Source organism: Nestor notabilis, unplaced genomic scaffold (genome assembly GCF_000696875.1).
Source record: "Nestor notabilis isolate BGI_N333 unplaced genomic scaffold, ASM69687v1 scaffold1448, whole genome shotgun sequence".
In the NCBI taxonomy this organism is placed as follows: domain Eukaryota; kingdom Metazoa; phylum Chordata; class Aves; order Psittaciformes; family Psittacidae; genus Nestor; species Nestor notabilis.
In genome coordinates this window covers 1,679-18,109 of record NW_009941283.1, presented here as the reverse complement: position 1 = coordinate 18,109, position 16,431 = coordinate 1,679, and the positions used below count along the sequence as shown (strand labels likewise).

Here is a 16,431-nt window from a genome sequence, read left to right as displayed (position 1 = left end):
TTTACAGATGAGGCTGATAGTACTACCTATTGCTAAGACTGCCCCATACTTCTCTGAGGCCCTGTTTTCAGTTGCTTATCTCTCTTAGGCTTTAATACGTGGAAATTTCCAGTCCTGGTCCCTTTCGCATTTTTTCCAATGCAAAAGTCACAGAGAAGGTGTCTACCAAAGTATTTCTCCCATTTCCAAATACCTGGCTAATGAAAAATACACTGTTTTGCCCGAGTTAAAAATTCTGGCCACCTTTGGTTAGGCTGAGACCTCAAAGCTTGCAGGAGAGACACTTTGAGTTAAGGCCACCTCTGCCACAACAGAAACAGCTTGAAAAAATGATAGCACCTCTAACTTCTGCAAAGACCTCAAGTTTTTAGCAATTACATTGTCCAGAATCTTCTTTTGTCCCGAGTGTGTTCTGACTTGGGAGACTCTCCTCTGAAGTCTGTGGGCTGAGACCAGGAGCAAAGAGAAGAAGGCTTGTTTCTACCCAGTGCCGACAGACTCTTGGACAGGAGATGTGACCAGTAAAATGTGGAGTTCTTTGTTATTTGGAAAGACTGATATTTTAGTTTATTTTTTTCTAAAGGCTCAGCCAGATCTGGGAAGATTTACATCAGGGTGGTAAAAAGCACATTTCTGACAAAAAAACATCTGCTAAATTTCAAAGAAAAGGCATGAAGAAATTTTTCAATGCAAAAACCAGCATCTTTTTTCTTTTTGTCTTCTAATCACTTAAGAACTACTAAGCTGTTTTGGCAGGTATTTTCTTTCTGACTGAAACAATCAGGATAGAAAAAAACTGTGTAAAAGAGAAAGTCTGTCCAATTTGCAAGATGCTGTAAAATGGCCTTACATTAAAAGGCATTGGGATGCCTGAGAAAGCTTCAATATCTCCTATAATAAAGAACATAAGCTTTAAGTGTATTCCAGTAAGTATCAAATGAAGAGAATCCAGAAAAATTCCCAAGACAGCACAATTAGCCATGTATTCCCTCCTCAAATGTCACCATGTGTAATATGCTCGCAACATGCTTGGAAAGTAGAAGTATGGCTCTACCATACCAAGGAGGAAGAAAATTCCTCCAGAAAGACACCCTACTGTGACTTTTCTTGTGTCCCTACAAGCCTTCACAAACATCCCCAGTACACAGACTCAACATGAGAACAGTCAGCTGGAATCCTGATTCAAGCAGGGCTTTTGCATGTGAGGCAGCAAGGCACCAGCCAGCTACCGGAAAGAAACACACGGAGAAGCGCAGAAGGAAAACCCATGGGTGTAATTCCTATCATGAGAAGTGCCTGTGCAAGTGAGCAGCTGTAACTGGCCTTGAGGGACCTTATGAACATGACCCCTTGCAGCAGGAACTGCAGTAACCCAAGTGAAAGGTATTTAAGGAACAGATTACTGCAGCAAGGGCTGCATCAGAAAGGAATGCTTAAAATCTCTTTGCTGGCAAAAATTACAGGGGAGAAAGGGGAATGCTCTTCCCTCTGACCAGGGACTCAGGGCACAGCTAAGTACCACACAAGGTCTCAGTGACATAGGCCTTGTGCCCCATGGGTTGAACTCATTTGCCCTCACCTAAGAGCTAAGTATCACCAGCACTATGCTGTCACTGCTACCCAAACTTTCGGTCTGCGCTGAGAAAGAGTAAGAAAGGAAAGACTCTTGTGACTGTACAGGTAAACTCTTAGAGGAGATGAAGAACCACAATGAACAACTCCCTGGCATCTCCAGAAAGACAGAACCCAGCTACTCAATGGTTGATCAAAACCCACCTAACACCTCAAATACAAATACACCAGCAAGTGCTACCCTGGACTCTCCCTTCCAAGAAGGGAATGCTGTGGAAACAACATCAGAAGTTTATCTGGAGCTCACCCATACGGGAAACACGGTCTGGTGATGGAAAGACTACACCATTAATCAAATAGCACAGGATCAGAGATAAGCTCTGCTGAGGGTAGGTGTTCTATGTCTGGGTTTTGATGGTACCCAAGCACCACTTGCTTCTAACCCTCATAAAGGACTTCCAAATGACTACCCACCGATTTCTGTGGGTAGTGATGTGCTTAACAGCACCAGAAGCAGGTGCTGACATTGTGAAAGCTCCCCCTAAACTTTGCAATCATTCTCTTCTACACTCTACAAGCTCCCCTGTCCATGCCCTGCCATCATAAGGGCTATTTGTGTTCCCGTTCCTCACCCCACACTGTCACTCCCTTGCTCTCAGCATTATCCTTGTCCTGACTACCAAGTTGGTCTGTCAGGCTGTAATTTCTATAGTTTAGTACAAGAAGCAAAAAGACAATGATGGTTACAGAAATTCTTCTTGTTCCCATCTGCCCTGTTCTACAGTGCTCAGCTCTCCCAACCATTTATGAGGCTGTTCTTGGAAATCTATCAGTGAACTGACCCAGCTTAGAAACTGAGCAAGCTTTCTGACCCCTGACTCCAAAACAAGTGGTCCTTCACCTCCTCTATAAGGTAGATCATCTCCAGGATGGGTTTGAAACACAAGGATATGAACAGTTGTGTGGGCATGCATGAGCAAAAACAAGCATGAAAATAAGCAGCAGCCAAGCAGAAACAACTTAATTTGGTATCATCACATAACAAGTAAACTCACAGTGGCAGGGCACCAACTTTCAGACATTCCATGGAGCTAAGACGTGGAGCTCTACAAGAAGCTCTTAGTGCTAGCACCATTTTCCTTGTTCTGTGGATACTCACAACCTCAGCTGAAGACAGCACCTTTGCTAACAAGATGTTAGACTCTCTAAACCCTTGTCTTCCTCTGCCTGGTTTCTAATCTTCTTCTTACCTGCCCACTTGTCTTAAGAGTCCTCCTGAACATGTTCTTGATGTGGCATCCAAAACTTAGCATGTTACATCCAGTCAGAAACACATCCAAGGAGAACACTTCATCCATCCAATAACTGCCAATATCAGTACCAGTAACAGATAATTCTTATTATCCACATATATGAAGTAAACTTAATGCATTTGCTTAGTCTAAACATAATAATTGCACAAGTACGCTTTCTGCAGTACTCGCATGAGGCCATGCAGAGTTGTTACATAGGATTCTTCCTGCATGCTCCTGCTGATTACCATAATGTATCACCACTGTTTCTCAACACTTACGAAACAAACACAGAAAAGCAATTACCTGTGCAAAATCTTCATTTACATTGAAATAAATATATGTTAAATTTCTGCAGCTACTTGATTTACATTATAAGCATTCAGAATTTGAATGTTCCTTTGAACCCAGTTCCAATCAAAAGAAATGGGAAGCCCCAGGACTGCACTTGAAAATTAGGATCAATCAGCTTGAAATTAAAAAAGAAATAGTAAAATCCTTCCATTTTTGTTAAACTGGATGATTCCTTTTTAACCAAAACTCAAACTATTTGCTGGAAAAAACCCAAACCTTCTCTTGACAATGTTATGATGGATCTAATAATTGCATTGTGTACTTATTCTGCACCATAAAAACAAGAAGAAGTTTTATAGTTGGGACATATTAAAGATGACACATGGGAAACTGATACTTCTATGGTTAAAAAAGCATTATCTTATTAGTGGCCTGCATTTCAGAAAGCCTCACTCGTTTTCTTTCCTTTTAAATTTTATTTTGGCAAAGCATGTCAGCTTCTCAAGAGATGAAACTTCTGTTTCTACACAGACCAAGCAGTTTAGATTTTCAGGAGCATAGGCTCCGTGCAGTGCTCCACCAATACAGGGGTGCAGCAGCAGAGGCACCAGCCACTATGTGCTCCTTTCAGTCCTCCCAGCTTTCTGCCAAGACTGCCATGCAGAGCTCTCAGGTTGGGTTTTTCTCATGTCCCCACAAGAAGCTGAGCCCAGACCAGAAAACTCACTTTTGAGTGAGTTTGAGCACCACTGAAGTGCCATCAGCTTCATGTCTCCTACTGATGATGGGACTTTCTGACAAGCCACAAATGCCCTTCATGCGGCAAGCTTAGCGAAGTTACAGACAAAATCCCCAACAGCCTGGGTTGCACCTGCCTCAAACTCTGCCAGTGCTAGAGGATTAGCTCGTTATTCACCTGCTTCTACCAAGGATTTTTATATGGTAACTCAGCGAGGGCCAGAAGAGGGTTGCAAACACAGGAGTAGCAAACATACTGGTATGCCTTACGCCCCAGGGCATACTGTGGTTGGGCTCGCAGAACCCAAGGCAGCTCCCCCAGACAGCATGCCTGACCATCAGTCAGGGTGGGCAGAGCAGGCTCTCCACGCCAAGCTGCTAAACAAAGCATGAATGAAAACTGATCCCAGGAGGTCAAGGAGCTTTGGATGTTCAAAGTATAGCAAACAAAGTGCCGAGTCCACTCCTGCAAACTGAGTGCTGCAGGAGCACCACCCTCCTTCACTCCACTGGGCTTTCAGGATCAAGCTGGATTTGATGGCCTGGTTCTCCACCGCACACTTAAAAGTAAAAGGAGAAGAGGAATGTGGGACACTCACCACATCTGTGTTTGTGATCTTGGCCAGGAGGTCCGTGAGGCTGTCCCCATCATCAAGTTTAAGGCCACAGATGGCTGCCCCCACACTTCCAGTTGCTATCATTGACGGTGGGTACATGGCAAAGTTAAAATCTGCAAGAACAGATCTGGGAATTAGTCCAAGCCCAGACCAGAAAAGCTGCAAAACATCAGAGGCAAGCAACATAAAAAAAACCACACCCAAGAATAAAACCCGGGGAAGTAGAAGAAAGGGAAAAGTGCCACTCTTTTTGGTCCGGTGGAGCTCATTAGTCACACTGCTCATCACAAGCAGTCAAAGGAGGGGTAACAGATCTGCAAATTAAAATGGAAATGCAGTTCAGTCTTTTATTCTCACTGATGCATAAAGTAAACCTGGACAATTTTTAATAGTCTTTCCTTCATTTTAAAGAAAAGGAAAAAGAAGAAGGAGGCTTTCTGTTATTTACGTCAGAAATTTGGGTCTCGGTCACGTTAGAGCTCTCTCTATAACTGGAAAACTAACTGGAATAAGCTATTACAAAAGACCAAACTGAGATTTTTAGTCACGTCCATTTTTAAAGACTTAATTAACTTGAGCATTTAAAGACCTGTCCGGGAAAGAGGTTTTAATTAACGGTTCATCTTTGCCACCTTTGCAATTAGGAAGTGAGAACACTTACAGCCCGCAGCTACACAATACAAGGAAAAACAAAGATCACATTTATCATTAGTACTCTTTCTTAATAAACAAGTTGAAAATACATTTCAAAACTTCCTCTTACACATCTGTGATCTATGGAGATCAGGAGAGAAATGAAAATAAAACTCAATGTTCTTGTGACCTTAAGACAATTTTAAGACGATTTCATTTGTGACAAAATAAGACAATTTTATAGTTTATGATACTGCCACAGAGTTTATTGGCGTGTCTTACTGAATAGCATTTCGAGGAGATCTTCTAGGTTACTGGGATCTTCCTAAAATGAAGCTTTGTTATTTAATTTCTTTGGTTCTACAATAACTCATTAACAAACCCTTCTCTACCAGTTTTCAGCTGGGGGGACTGGAGAAGAAGGAAGAGTAAACCCAAGTAATACTTCACATGAAATAAACCACAACCAATATTCAGTCTATTTACAGAAATAGATTGTTACATAAAACTGCCCTTCTGTTAAGGGCAGGTCCCAAATCTTCTCTGTCCAGCTAGTACAAACTGTAACCCTGTTGATGTCTGCTCACGTTTTAGACACATGAACATTTGCTCTCTGCCTCCGAGACTCTGAGCTGGCAGGTACGGCAATAGCTATGGAGACAGCATGTTCTTCTACAGACTGGAATGTGTCCCTGGGACCCATGAGGAATGAAGCACTCAGGTAAGAATTGGACTCAGGTCATAACATTCACCCAGTGGGACTGGAAGGTGGGGTGTTAGAAGCAGGGAGAGGAAATGAGGAGCTGAAACCCTGACATAGGTTTATCTGTCTCACAAAGCCACCAGGAGGTGACCACCTACAAGCTCACCACTGCACACTGGTTCCTACCAGGAGAGCTCTAGAGACATCACACTCTGATGAACACTTCTGAAGGAGCAAGCTTCCATGGACTGAAGCAACGAATATGGACTGCCGTTATTATAAACATAGTAAATATGCACTACTGTAATAGTAACAACCCACTGTATACAGGAAAGCTGATGATCTTGGAAATTAAGTTCTATTACCCCCACTAATGAGCGAGTCAACAGGAGACTCATACGTGCACGACAAAGCCCTGAGAATGCTGATCTCAGCACACGTCGAGGTAACAGGAATTGCACTTTCATGATCAAAATCGCTTTTACATTTACCTCACGTGGATTTATAGACACATATGGAAGGGCTAGCCACATCCAGCCTGTAAAAGGATGACCAAGGAAAATAGGTAAGGTTACCGGACACACAGCACATGCACTCCCCACAAAGCCCACCCTATGCCCCATGCCTCAGCCTGCAGTTGCACTTACCATCGGGCCAGACATCAAGTGCAGGCCACAAATACAGAGGGATTTTAAGCCCTTGAAACAGCCCTATTTTTCTGCCATTTTGCCTCTCGTCTTATCCATTTCTACTGATGGGGCCCCAGGACTCGACACTGGGTGACTTGAAATAGCTCGTTCCTATGGGTTGATCTGGTAGCTAGTGGCTCCATGGAAGAAGCGTGACTGTTGGGCCATCGGTTTACCAAGTCCAATATGAAGAGCAGAAATGGCTGAAGGACTCCAATAATGAGAGAATTTTATAAAAGTTGAAAATATATGTGCTTGCATGACTGTTCAGAGTCTCCTCCTGGTCCACAGAGCAAGTAACAAATGTCTGCAATATTTAATAACGTTCAAACGTTTATGGAAGGCACCTTGCATCCCCAAAATCTGCTCTCATCTACACAGGGTGATTCATCAGCAATCCCACTGATTTCTTTAGGAAAGGGAGACTACATCTCCATGGGTCTGTTTCTCCTCTTGTACACAATGCATTTGCTTGGGCTTGTGAATCCCTTGTGCTTGCATTTGATGTGAATGAGGCTGCACTTGGCCAACATGCCTCTAATTTGGGAAGCGATTTGTGCATTTAATCTTTGCACTTACCAAGCCGTCTCCTAGTTATGCATGGGAACTATGGCTGGCATATGGACTACGGACTTCCCATAATTTATCCCTCCTTGTCTCAAGTTTCAGGAAAGACGTAGTAAAAAGATTATGTGAAACCTCTCAAATTCTGCTGGTGTTTCGACAGTCCTTATAGAAGCTATGATGCAGTGCCCGAGAATCAAAACCTACCCTGCCACCTACCATCTGAGCCAGCAGCAGGGAGAAATGAACCCACTCAAAGGCCTGGATGTACCCACAGCCTTATGCATGGTCGCTGAACCCCCAGAGAACAGCAGCTATCTGGTAGTGAGCAACAGGGAGCTCCCATGTCTTGCACTCAACACTGGCCAGGCACAGCGGGCTGAGTGAAGGATACAGCTCCAGCCTGCCCTCCGAACTTCCTTGCCTCCTAGGGTCTTGCACCAAGACCTTCGCATTATCCCAATGCTGGTTTTCTCTTGGTTGATTTTATATCTACTCCCAGAAACTGTCTTCCTAGGAAGCTGAATAAAGAGCCACAGTGCCCCTGCCAGCTAGCACTGCTGTAGGTCTGCTTCCACGTGGGGTCACATGCGAACATTTCTATGCCCAATAACCTTGTTAGTTCCCTTAATGTCATTCATAATGCAAATGAGACAGCGAGCGAATGGCCAGAGGCCCAGAGTGACTAAAGCTCAGCATCCAGAAAGTCTTACATTGCCTCTAGCTCTAAACTAACTTCCCTCCATAACAAGCACCATAAACTTGGCTATCAAAGCTACACATGCCCAGTCTTTGTTGTACAACAGGCAGCGATTTGTATCACTGGCTTCTATTTTTAGCATATTAATTAACTACTGCAACTGGTGAGGCAAGTGTCTCCAACTGGAGAGTGTGGCACCATTGTCTGAAGTCATCACCTCATCTCGCGCTATTGAAAATCATGGCAGTGACCCTCCTGCTGATATGAATTTAACCTGACATGCCCACAAAGGGATGGGGGTTGGTACACCAATTTTGTGCACATGGTTCTCCACATCACCCTGGACCCTATTAGTGTGGAAAGAGCTCATTGAAAGAAAAGAAGCCGCATTGTGCTGGGCCACCTAGAGGGTTGAATAGAAAAGGCTGAGGAAAAGAGCAGGCACTGGAATAAAGGCCGTAATTAACATATTTCCATATTCAAGCAAAGCAATAAATACGTGAAATGTTTGTCAAGGTGCAATGAAAGCACAAATATTAAGTACTGTATCTGAGGGGATGCAGAACACCCCTCTGAGTCCTGTACATTCCATCAAGAAATTCAAAACAAGCTTTTTACGTGTTATTTTCAATTATAAACCTCTATCCCTGCTTCCCCCGTGACAGCAAGCCAAATCCTGCCATTCTCACCCAGGTAAAATTGTCCCCCAGAATTAAGTCAAAACCTTGCCCTGGTATTTAAAACAATAATAAACTCTAAAGTAAAAGGAGGAGAGAGAGGACCTAAATACGTGGAGCTGAAACATATGCTTTTACTTCAGATTCTTGCTGCAGACGATGACACCTGTATTACATAGGAAATCTTACAAAAAGCACTTCTTAATGGACACCTGAAGCAAGGCTATAGGCTAAATCCTTCCTTCGGACTTACGTGCAATCTTGGTTAGCAAGCACTCAGCACCTGTACTGAAGACATGGCTCTGACTCTAACTTTGTTGTGATTTATGCAATTTCATGGGAAAGTACAAACCAGTCTCATTAAAAGTTAAAGAAGTACTGCAACAATGTGTAGTCTCTGAGAATCTGAGCGCACGAACGCTTCAAGAGAAGATAACTGAGTTATCAGAAAGCAGGACTTGCTTTGCCTTAGATTACCAGGCAATAAGCACTAGAAACCATCCCATCCCCATTTCAGTATCGCCTTTTTCTTAAAGGACCTTAAAAACAAAGAACCAGCCTTGCATAACCCCACTGACTTCAGTGCTGTAAATAAAAAGCTGATAGAAGAAAAAGTGCTCTTTGAAACACAGCCACCTCTGGACCAGCCAGCTGGAGTCATCAAGCAAATTCAGGGTGCCCTAAACCTGCACCCTGCTTTCAGACTGGAGCTACACAGCCAGGGCATGAACACAAGCACATGCCAAGGACGTTTTTGTGCTGGTGTGCCACATATGGTCAGGTTCTAGGACCCTGCACACTGCAGCAGAGCAGTTTTGCTGGCTCTCTCCTGCTCCAGTGGACTTCACTACCTCCAAGCCAGGAAAATGCAAGGTTGACAGTCAGTCTAAAGCAGGAGGGAACCGGAGGCAGGAACCCAGAGAGGTCCTGCAAGGGGAAGCCCTAACTCGCAGCCAATAAATGAAAACTGCCGGAAGGAAAAGAGCACTGACAAATATCCAGGCTGAACGTGCTCAGTGTGCAAAAGCCAGGTGGGAACTCTATCTTCTTAAAATGACCCTTGTTACTGCGCTGGCCACTGGCTGTTGTGTTGGTTTTTTTTTAAGAGCCAGTTTTAAGCTATATAATTTGATAGAGGTTTATTTTCAGAGTTGCAACTGCAGAATTGGAAATTGCTAGCTTGAAGAAGGTAATTCTCATGGGGTGAGAGGTGGGAAGGAGAAAGGGAAAGAAAAGTTACCTCCATCAGAAAAACAGAATCATGACAGTCATCCATACTGACTTTTAAAACTATATAGATAATGGTAAAGTTTCACCCAGCCTCAAACTGCACACAGCCATGAAGATATGATACTATGAAGATATGCATGGATCTATATTCTGCAAACTAAGTCTGAAAGAAAGGCTGGAAGGAAACAATATAAATAGTGAACTAATTCTCGCCTTTGATCCAAATGCAATTCTAGCATCAATGTGTTACTTTCCCACTCCCTGCCCCCCACCTCAAATACAGCCGGTTTTAACTGCATTGGCCATTTTTTCCTCTTGCTCTCGTATTTCTACAAGACACTGCAAGTTTTCCCCATGTTAACTATTTCTTCTTCTAAAGGCAAAACCGTATGACTCTTCAGCCCTTCAAAAAGGGCATGGCAGTGCCAAGTACAACCAAACAAAAACTGTCAAGGGAAACAGGATGTAAACCTGCTCCTATCCTTTGAGTAGGTGAGAGGGCAGACACTCAATTGTTTTCCCGGGCTACAGTGAAGAAGTAATTGGCCTTTATACAAATGGGTCTAAAGTATCCTAAACACTTATGCTCCATCACAACCATCCGAGTGAGGTATAGACAAGGAAACATCCTGGCCAATCTATGTAAAGTGTATGAGCACTCACTACAACATGCTCATTAGCTGATCATAAACACTATTTCTGAACAACTGTTTGCAGCAATTACTATTTTCACCTGTTCTACACCTCACTAAGGAAGCCTAACCAAGGATCAGGATAATGTTAGCACTTGAACCGCCAAAAGGTCTCATATGCAGGTGGTATTAAGGAGGACAACTTATCTGGCAGTGCTGGAATTATGCCAGCTTGTATCAGCAAAGGCTCTCTTCCTCCATTTCCTTCCACCTCATCTTCCCAGATTTGATTGATCCTACAACTTAAGGAGTGAGTCTGCTCATCTGAAAAATTCCCCACACCCTGCTTACTTGTTGTTGGAGTTTCCACGGTTCTTGTGGCTTCATTTTGCAGGAAAACTTAATATACTGCCTCTCCCAGAACCAGAAAGAGCCTTATTTTGTACCGTTTAAATTCACATGTATTATTCTTTCTTCCGTCATGCAAGAAGTATTCATGCAACCACTGCCACTTTGAAATGTATATTTTGTTTCTAAGAGATAAATCCACACAACAAAGCCTCTGTGGACTTCCTTCTTTCCCTCCGCAAAGAACAGGTCCCAAATAAAACTCGTACCACGCTTCTGTCCTCTGAGCCCAAGTAAGCCAGTGTAAGAGCCCAGTAACTCTTACACTGGCTGAGAGGGGAAGGATGCATAGTAGACTTGCCCAGCAGGAGCCCTGAGGACGAAACATACCTCTTGGTGTTACAAGGCATTCTATGTGGTTACCCTCCAGATCACTACTAGGGTTGTGGGCCTAATCTTGCAGTCTTTGCTCAAACAACACTCCCATTGACTTCCACAGAACTTCTGTCTGAGTAAGGACCCAAAATTTGGCCCAGGAGTTTAAAAAAAGCCTTCTCAGCTTTCAAATGTAGATGATTAATGTCCCAGACACAGTGGGCAGAGGTTTGGCACTCTGTACAAAACTGACTTGAAGATGAAATTTTCCTCCTCTTTCTCAGCCTCTTTGCAGACATGGGCTTTGAAAGCCACTGGTGTATGAGATGCTGCATTGTATCCACCATGGGAATATCTCACCTGCCATAGGACTCGGCTGAAGCACAGAAGAGACCATGCAAAGGGCCGAGTCTAGGGATCTACAAGTTGCCTTCTGTCCCTGCAAGTCTGCAAAGCTTTTTGCTTCCAAGTTTTGCATGCCACTTAAATAAAACACTGAAAACCTCCTCACTGAAACTGGTCCCTCTATTACAGCTTGTGTTCAGAGATGCACAGCTCCTCTTTCTGAAAGCCTGACCTGCACAGCCTGCCTTCCCTCAAAATCCATTCCCTTACAGGCTCTGACATAAAAAGGGGTATCCTGAGCCAAAACAGTGGCTCCAGCCTCCAGCAAGAGAGTGTAACATAGGGAAGCAGCTGGGCATCTGTGACTCTGAACAGTCTGGAAGAAGAAGAAGGAATGGACGGCACGCCGAAGTTGAGGCAATAATGCACATTCTCTTTTCAATGGCAGTATGGCATGCTCTGCACGCAGCTCTGTAACTAGTGACCTCTCCCACTGCTCCAGAAGCAATTCCCTGGCTTGGAGCATGGCACATACAAGCAAATGGGCAACCCCTGAGAATACATTTCCAAGCTGTGGAGTGCTGCTGTGTGAACAGACAGAGGAGGAATGAAGGGTGAAAAGCAATGAACAGATGGAAGTAGGATCAGAGTGGCAAAACAATGTGATCCCAGAAAGCAAAAGAATTATCTCCATTGGGCTCACAGATAAACAGTAAGCAGTTAGCATCGATCTTGCCAAGCTATAGCGTAAGGATGAGGACTCCAAGTGCACCCTCTTAATGTCTTTAAAATTCAGATGACTCCCGAAGAAGATTGTAACTTGCACAGAGAGCCACCAGTGGGATGAGAAAATAAACGACATCATGACACACTAGGCTGTTCCAGTGCATGTCAATTTATACACTCTTACCGGGCAGTAAGCGAGGCAACTGGCAGAAAGCTGGCCTAAGCATGGGCAATTCCCAGCCAACAGATCGAGCTCTTGCTCAATGACAGCACCCTGTTTGCACAGCCACGGTGCTGTCAGCAGAGTCACGGACAGGTTGTGGGCAAACACCACTTTCAGCCCCTTCCAGTGGAGAAGTAGGGTCCTGAAAGCATTGTGAGTGCAGGGCAGGCAAAGAAAAAACTTTTTATTCACAGAATAAGCTTCTGTCTTGCTCAGCAGCCACATGTTCAGATGGGACCAAGGGCAAAGAGGGATATATTCCAGTTTCAGTCATGCGCATGTGAATCATTAATCACCACAAGGACTGGGGAGAGGCTGTGGATTTATATCCACACAGCTTCTTTCAGAAACTGGCCTCAATATAAAGACAGAGAAACAGAGGGAATGCCAAAATTATAAAACATGACTGAAAGGAATATACAAAAGAAGCAAGTATCATCTCCTTTTGTATAATGTTCAAACAGAAGGAATATAGAGATGAATATCAAAACGATCCTTACACATCCAGCCCAACATCCAGAACTGTTAATGGCTGCTTCCCTCTCTGTTTGCTGATACAAGGTGTTGCATGACTGGAATCACAGGTGGCTCTGTGAAGGCAGGGAACACTTGGGAATTTCTGGTGTTATGCTTTCGCTAGGAAATTAAAATGGAGCAGTTGCTGAAGGACAATGCAGGCTAGATGAAAAAAGTTCAAAATATGCCAGATTTTGTACGATACACTAAAGAAGAAGAAAAAGTACTTGAAAGCAGAGAAAGCCACACTGAGACGAATTAGGAAATAAGAAGAGGTTAATTTCTGTGTTCCAGACCAGAGCTGTTAGCCAGCCAACAAAGTCAGGTCTGGTAACAGTAAAGAGTCAAAACCAGGCTAAAAACATGCATGGAGGGAGCAAGGGAAGGCGCAGCCACATGTCAAAGGAGGTCATATTGCTGAAAGAAGGCAAATGGGGAAACGAAACACCAGGCTTAACCCAAGGTGGTGGAGAGCAGAAGCTTTGAGGGAGAAAGGGAAAGAAGAAACACAGCAGCCGATGACAGATCTGCAATAAATAGGACAAGAAAAGGAAATGGCAACTGGATTTGGAAGGAAGTCTGATGAGGAGGGGCTTTTCTTCATCAAGGAGGGCAAGAATGACTTTGAGAAGCATAGCAGTGAAAGGGAAATACAGTAGTAACAATATTTCTGTAATGCAAATGGGATTAGTAGCTTGCTAGTAAACTGGCAATGAGGTAGAAAACTGGGAATGAGGGCTTGGGTAAGACCTCTGTTTTCGAGACTGCAAGGGGTTGTGGGTCCTCCTCAAAATCAAATGCCAACCCAGTGGTTTGTGGAAAATGGGATAAGAAAATAAAATCTACATTCAGCATTATGGTGTGCTGTCTTTTGGGAAACTCCATACACAGTCAATTATGTTTTTCATTTGCAAGAAAAGAAACTCTAACTTGTTGTGTCCTTAAACTCTATGTAGAGGACTTCAGTTCATGTGTAACATGAAATGCATAACATGAGCAGCAGATCACACAGGGGAAGCGCATGAGAGAAGTGCATGGCTGGGCTAAGGGTTGGAAAGAGAATGCCATTTTGGATCTCAGTAAATGGACTAGTAAAGCACGGAGCTAACCATCAAAGAATTCATGGAGGGAGTAGAAAGAAGCCACGGACTACGGAAAAGTCCTTCATGGCCCACAGTCCTGCAATGGTTTGATTATATGGAAAACTTCAAGGGCAAACAGTTACAGAGAAGAATTTGAAAAGTTAAATCACAATGAAATCTAGGTCACTCATCCTCTTGGACTAAAAAAAAACAAACCCAAGCCCCCCCCAAAACCCCGAAACCACTAATGTAGAAGGCGAAAGGGTGAAAGGAACAAAAGAACAAAGTCGAGGGAAGATTGATCTGGTTTGGAAGACAATATCCAAGTATATTGGAGGTTGATGCCTGATGGCATTGTGAGGATCCAGAGAAACATTCTTGGGAAAGGCCGTCTTTTTCAGAAGAAAAAGAGAAGTGTGAATGAATCCTGAGTAAGGCAAAGAAAGAAGGCAAAGCTCATGTATGAGATTAATCCTGAAGTAGAAAGCTAATTAGTCCAGAAATGTCTGATGAACTACCAAAAGTGATCCTGCAGACTTTGAGCAATATTTCTATTGAGACCTGTGGTCTTTTGCCCCAAAAAGGATCATGCAGCCATAGGAAAGGAAAGGAAAGCTTGAGCATCTTGGTAACCAAGCCAATTAACCCTAACACTGCCCAGACACATTTCTCTAAAACAGATCATCTGAGGTAGCCAAAACTGGCCTGTATAGTAAAAGCAAAAAGCAGGCATAGCAGTAGACATTCATACCCAAAAGCTGCATCCTGTCTTCTATTCCCCTCTGCAAACACGCAAGCAGGCAGAACAGTTCTTATCATAAAGGACTAGGTATGTCAATCTGTAGTGAACTCAAACACTGACCCATACTTAATAGTAACCCTGGAAAACCCTGCATGCTGTTCATCTGTTCGAGGACTAGCTTCTAAGAGGTGGTCTAACCATTAATCCTCTGGATGAAAATTAGAGTACACATTTTCTGAAAGTCACTGGGAAAAGAAATAAACAAAAAACCCCAAATAAACAAAAAAGTGTTTTGCAGACAGGTATAAATTAAGAGCCTCTCTTCCACAGAAGCAGTTATTCCCATCTAAATCTTCAGAAACTATATTCAGCCAAACATACAGCAACAGAGGAGTGTAACAGTTCCCTGCTATCTTGGAGTGAAGTTAAGAAAGCAACTAAATGTTTAATAATTGTCATTCCCTATGCTTCTGCAATGTGGTATTATCACAGACATGTTAAAATACAATTTTTACTTTTTATCTGGACAGCATCCAGTTAATAAAAAGTCTGCAAACACACATTTTGGGCTAATCTGTTGTAACAGCTTCTAGTACTTCAGTTGTCCCACTTCTGTCCTTACAACGTGTGGCCCTTTAAAAAACTAGCTCCATCAAAGCAGAGAGAATCTTCTCCAGCCTTACTGACTTCACAGTAAAGGCGCTGCACATGTTATTAGAGTTAGTAGGATTGCAACTGCACTACAGTTGCCGACTGCAAGAATTGTTTCTCTGCAGTTTTGGAGCCTGATTCATAATGTCCTTTGCCAACTGCCCCACCAGCTTCAGCTCTCTTCCCACATTGTGTAAGGATGGAAGGGATGAAAACCCTTTGTACCACCAGTAACTAATGTGCCCTCCTACCCACACAGCAAGCAGCAGGTGCACCCAGAGCACCTTGGCCTACCTGTGGCACAAAGGGCGATGAACGTTTGTGCATGCTTCCGGATCAAAAGCAACTTGTCTTTAGGTAGAGGCAGCTTCCTTAGGATGTGTTCAATGAAATCATGCGGGGTGACAGCTGCAAGGTTCCACTTCAACTTCCCCAGCACCACCAGCTCCCATTCCTGTAGGGTGGGGACAGGGAAGGGAGAAGAAAATCCATAAGCAGTGCTGAAAAAAAAAACCCCAAAACCCCTTCACCTATTTCTTTGATTGTAAGTATATCACTGATTATATCGCTGCTGAATTGGTTTTGCTCAAACATTTTTTTCCATACGCCCCTACTGCTTTGAAGTTGTTGACTTTATTCTTTTTTTTTTTTTTTTTTTTTAAACGCTGGAAATGTCAAGCTCTACTGAAAATAATGAGACCCGGCAGCTCCTGCCAAGGTTTTACTTTTTTTGTATCCAGTGCTGAATGCCCACCCAGAAAGTTTAGCCTGCAATCAGATATTGCCAAGGTCACTGTGGTCCCTTCCTAGTAACTTCTTTTAAATGGCTCTAGTCCTTACTTTATAGCCATTTAAAGCCCTAAGGATAACCATGCACAAAAATAACCTAGATATACATGCTTTTTTTTTCAAAACTGAGTAAGTTAGCTTGATGGCCTTCTCTCCCTAAATTGTGTTCAAAAGCGCCTGCCGATAAATCTGATGGCACTTAAACGACTGCAAGGCAGGCTTTGCAGAAAGAAAACACACACAACGCAGCCAAGAAGTAGCCTGTGTGAATTATCTGCCAATATATCATGTAG

At 43.4% G+C, this 16,431-nt stretch overlaps 1 protein-coding gene across 1 annotated transcript in view; it reads right to left on the bottom strand.

Annotated features, from left to right (window-relative positions):
- CCND2 (cyclin D2) overlaps positions 1-15,809 on the bottom strand; it is a gene marked incomplete at its 5' end in the record, with an annotated part of 29,495 nt that extends 13,686 nt beyond the window's left edge. Inside the window, 2 exons of the mRNA XM_010020789.1 lie at positions 4,496-4,626; positions 15,644-15,809. Of these exons, the coding sequence (XP_010019091.1) occupies positions 4,496-4,626; positions 15,644-15,809 (297 nt within the window). The remainder of the gene's footprint in view (positions 1-4,495; positions 4,627-15,643) is intronic.
- Positions 15,810-16,431: the final 622 nt, after the last annotated feature.